General features: G+C 38.7%; 1 protein-coding gene across 1 annotated transcript; it reads left to right on the top strand.

Moving 5' to 3' along the window:
- The first annotated feature begins 835 nt into the window (after positions 1 to 835).
- On the top strand, positions 836 to 2,039 carry LOC138881914 (uncharacterized). Its single transcript, XM_070162216.1, has 2 exons — positions 836 to 920; positions 1,687 to 2,039. Exons 1-2 carry the CDS (start codon positions 836 to 838, stop codon positions 2,037 to 2,039), a joined length of 438 nt encoding a protein of 145 aa, XP_070018317.1.
- The last annotated feature ends 2,925 nt before the right edge of the window (positions 2,040 to 4,964 follow it).

Below are 4,964 nucleotides of genomic sequence, written 5' to 3'. Positions count from 1 at the left end.
TCCCAAGAGGGGTCACCTCAAAGATCAACATCACATACGAATATTCAACAAGGGGACAATCAAACTGCCAAAGATGCATTGAAACAACTAATTGCAGAACACGTCAACAATGCCCTTTAAGCTTTTGTTAGTGGATTGCCAACTATACCACCAACTCCACCTCCAAACAACACTGCGACCATAGAAAACCCACGCTCAGGACTTGCTAATTCAGGCAGCGGAGGAACTCCCAGCGAATCTCGCGATGGGAGGTCAGGTGCCCCAAATAATTCTAAGTTACAAAGTTTAGTACTAACTTTGAAGAAGCAGCTTAAGGAGCAGAATGATCGCATAGAATAAATACCTTGTATGTCACCCGTAATTAAAGGAGTGGATATTGACAAATGTTCACAATAGCCCTGGAAGCCAAGTGCCTCCCCCTTGCTGATTCCAAAAAAGTTTAAGATGCCAAATATTCCGAAGTATGATGGAACAACCGACCCACGAGATCATGTAACTGCGTTTACAACTGGTGCAAAAGGCAATGATTTAACCAAGCAAGAAAATGAGTCGGTGCTGGTAAAAAAAATTGGCGAAACACTCACAAAAGGAGCACTAACATGGTATTCTCTTTTACCGGAAAATTCTATTGATTCTTTTGCTGAGCTTGCAGATTCATTTATAAAAGCACACTCAGGGACTCAAAAAGTTGAAAAGAGGAAGGAAGACATCTTCAAGATAAAACAAGGAGATACAGAGCTACTCAGGGAATTTATGGATAGATTCCAGTGTTAAAGAATGATGTTACTGTGGGTACCCGATAACTGGGCGGCCATAGAGTTTGCAAGTAACTTAAATGAAAAAAGCTCAGAAGCCACGAGGAGGCTCAACGAAAGTTTACGAGAATTCCCTGCTACAACTTGGAATGATGTTTACAACAGGTATAGTACGAAGCTGCAAATAGAAGAACATGTACGAACCTTACATGGGACCAAAAACTGAAAAAGGTCCGGTAAGAACATGTACAAACCTTACATGGGACCAGCGGGACGGGATTCACGTTCTAAACAAGAAAATCTGAGGTACGGTTCTAGATCAAGAGACAGAGATGCGGGTTCATCATCCAAGTTTGGGAAAGAGCGAGATACGCGAGATAGCAATGTTAATACAAAGGCAAAGATTGGCGATTAGAGTCATAATGTTAGCACTACTGAGTTGGTAGCTGTTTTAAGAAGTATGGGAGAAAAGTTGCAGTGGCCAAAAGAAATGAGATCGAACCCTAACAAAAGAAATCCAGATTTCTGGTGCGAGCTTCATAAAGACCACGGTCATAAAACAGCAGATTGCATATTGCTACAAGGCGAAATAGAGCATTTGTTAAAACAAGGTTATTTAACCGATTTGTTTAGTGAGAAGATTTAGCAAACGTATATAAAGAATAGAAAGAGTCAACAAAATCTCCATCACCAAAAAGAACAGTTACTGTGATAAACGGAGGAGAGGAGGTCAACGGTGTGACATATACAGCTACAAAAAAATCAAAAGTCACGATTACCTACAAAAAGCGAGTTCGCCAAGTTTTGGAAGAATACAACATAACGTTTGATGATGCAGACGTAGATGGCATGATGATCCCTCACAACAATGCACTGGTAATATCATTACTTATACATGATAGTAATGTGAAATGAGTTTTGATTGATCCAGGTAGCTCCGTAAATATTATTCTGTTAAAAGTGGTAAACAAGATGCAAGCTGATGACAAAATGGTGACCAAAGCACGGACCTTATGTGGATTCGACAATTCAAGAATTGTTACAAAAGGGGAAATAGTACTTACCATATTTGCAGAAAGAGTTGTCAAAGGTACGAAATTTCAAGTGATAGATACGGACATGACGTATAATATGATTCTCGCCAGACCTTGGATTCATGATATGGTTGATGTTCTGTCTACTTTACATCAGGTTATTAAGTTCCCTTCACAATGGGGGATTAGACAAATCCATGGTGATCAGCAGTCTTCCAGAAGTATCAATTCAGTGGCGATTCAAGCATAAAGAACGATGTTGCAGACAAAAATAGCAATTACAGATATCAATTGAGGATTTAGCAACACAAACCTCAACTGGAGATGGGCAAATGGATGTAGATTCAAGGCCTGATATCATTCAAGAGCCAGAAGAGAATAAAAACATTAAAATAACAATAGAAGAACTCGAAGCAGTGGTGCTGTTTATACATTGGTCGAACAGAAAAGTTTTTATTGGAACCAACCTGAGCGCAGAAATGAAAGGTAAGTTAACTGAATTCTTAAAAACTAACGCAGATTGCTTTGCTTGGTGGCATTCAGATATGACATGTATACCACCAAAGGTGATGACCCATAAGTTAAATGAAGATCCATCATATCCACCTGTCAAACAGAAGAAAAGGAAGCAAGGATCCTTCAAAAATCAGGTGATTCAGGATGAGGTACAAAAACTTTTAAGAATTGGGTCTATACGAGAGATAAAATATCCTAATTGGCTAGCTAATACCGTAGTGGTACCAAAAAATAATGGGAAATGACGAGTTTGTGTAGATTATACGGACTTGAATAAAGCTTATCCTAAAGACTCATTTCCTTTACCGCATATAGATCAACTAATTGATGCTACTGCAGGACATGAGTTGTTGAGTTTTATAGATGCCTATTCAGGGTGTAATCAGATAAAAATGGATCCTTTGGATGAGGAAAAAACTTCCTTTATTACAGACATGGGACTTATTGTTATAAAGTCACACCTTTCGGGCTAAAGAATGCTGGAGCCACGTACCAAAGGTTGGTAACAAAAATGTTTCAAGAACACCTGAGAAAAATTATGGAAGTCTACATCGATGACATGCTAGTAAAGTCAACACAGGTGGGGGATCATATCCAACATTTGTCAGATACTTTTCAGTTTCTCCGCAAATTCAATATGAAGTTAAATCTCAAAAAGTGTGCATTTGGCGTGTCTTTAGGCAAGTTTTTAGGTTCTTTGTTTCTAACCGAGGAATAGAAGTAAATCCTGCACAGATCAAAGCCATTGAAGAAATACCAGACATACTCAAGAGCAAAAAAGAGGTACTGAGATTGACAGGTAGGATAGCACCTTTGGGAAGATTTATTTCTAAATCTTCAGAGAAAAGTTTTAAGTTCTTTTCAGTGTTGAAAAAGCAAAACCAATTTGAGTGAACTGAGGAATGTCAACAAGCACTCAAAAATCTAAAAGAATACTTGTCAAACCCACCGTTGCTGGCTAAACCAAAGGATGGAGAAAGGTTGCTCATCTATCTTGTTGTATCAGAAATAGCGGTAAGTGCAGTGTTAGTACGTGAAGACAAAGGTAAACAATCTCCAATTTATTATGTTTGCAAATCTTTATTGGATGCTGAAACTCGATATCCTCATTTATAAAAACTTGCTTTAGCACTAATCATGGCATCTTGAAAATTGAGGCCTTATTTTCAATGTCACCCTATCTCTATAGAGACTGCTTACCCCTTAAGAAACATATTACGTAAGCAAGAACTATCAGGTAGATTAGCCAATTGGCTATAGAGCTCAGTGAATATGATATAACATACCAACCTAGAACTGCAATAAAATCACAGGTTTTAGCAGATTTCATGGCAGACTTCAGCCCAAGTACAGTACCTGAAGCAGAAAAGGAACTACAGGTGTTCAATGGGTCTAATCTGGGTACCTAGACTCTATTTGCTAATGGCTCCTCGAATATTAAAGGAGTGGGTTTAGGCATTGTTCTAATCCCACCTTCAGGAGAAACTATAATGCAGGCAATAAAGTGCCATCCCATTACTAACAATGAAGCAGAATATGAAGCTATAATTGCAGGTCTAGAATTGGCACGACAGCTTGGAATAGTGCAGATTATAATCAAAAGTGACTCGCAGCTTGTAGTTAATCAAATGCAGGGGACTTATATAGCTAGAGAGGCGAGGATGCAACAATATTTAGAAAAGGCACGAGACTTAATCAGACAATTCCAATCTTGGAAAATCGTGTAAATACCCAGGGAGGAAAATGCTGAAGCAGACGTGTTGGCTAATCTCGCATCTGTTGCAGAAGTAACAAATTAAGAGAATGCTTCCATAATACATTTGTTTCATTCGATACTCGATCAGGACAGTAACGAGGTAAATTTCAATAATTTAACTTGGTATTGGAGAAATGAGTTCGTTAATTTCTTGTAGTACATGATTCTACCTGAAGATAAGAAAAAGGCTCAGTCACTTCGATGAAAAGCTGGCCGTTATTGTTTGGACCGTGGCAACATGTACCGAAAGATGTTCGGTGGGCCTTTAGCAAGATTTCTCAGACCTTCTCAAATAGAGTATGTGATGAAAGAAGTACACGAGAGACACTGTGGAAATCACATAGGGGGAAGATCCTTGGTAAAAACTCTAATTAGAGCAGGATATTATTGGCCAAAAATGGAAGAAGATGCGGAAAGTTTTGTGGCCAAATGTGATAAATGCCAACAATATGGCAACGACATGCATCGCCCAGCGAAGCTACTACATCCGGTTATTTTACCATGGCCTTTTATGAAGTGGGGGATGAATATCGTCGGTCCACTACCACAAGCCAAAGGAAAGGTACGATTTTTATTAGTATTAACAAATTATTTTACCAAGTGGGTAGAAGCAGGTGCGGGAAAAAGAAGTCAGGGACTTTATTTGGCGAAACATTATATGCCGGTTCGGAGTTCCAAAAGAAATGGTATGTGACAATGGCCCGCAATTCATAGGTGCAGCAATCACAGGATTCTTTCAAAGTTAGAAGATTAAAAGGATAACTTCAACAACTTATCATCCTGTGGCTTATGGACAAGCTGAATCGACAAAAAGGTTATTATTAATAACTTGAAGAAAAGATTAGAGGAGTCAAAATGTAAGTGGCCAGAAGTATTACCAGGAGTCTTATGGGCTTATCAAAC

Source organism: Nicotiana sylvestris, chromosome 11 (genome assembly GCF_000393655.2).
Source record: "Nicotiana sylvestris chromosome 11, ASM39365v2, whole genome shotgun sequence".
NCBI lineage: Eukaryota > Viridiplantae > Streptophyta > Magnoliopsida > Solanales > Solanaceae > Nicotiana > Nicotiana sylvestris.
The sequence above is the reverse complement of the archived record's forward strand: the minus strand, read 5'-3'. Positions and strand labels throughout refer to the sequence as shown.

Bases quoted from the DNA above. Each gene is read 5' to 3' on its own strand.
- LOC138881914 (XM_070162216.1), top strand. From the start codon at position 836: ATGAAAAAAGCTCAGAAGCCACGAGGAGGCTCAACGAAAGTTTACGAG. The intron at 921-1,686 runs GTATAGTACGAA...TGATTGATCCAG, and splicing joins TGGAATGATGTTTACAACAG to GTAGCTCCGTAAATATTATT.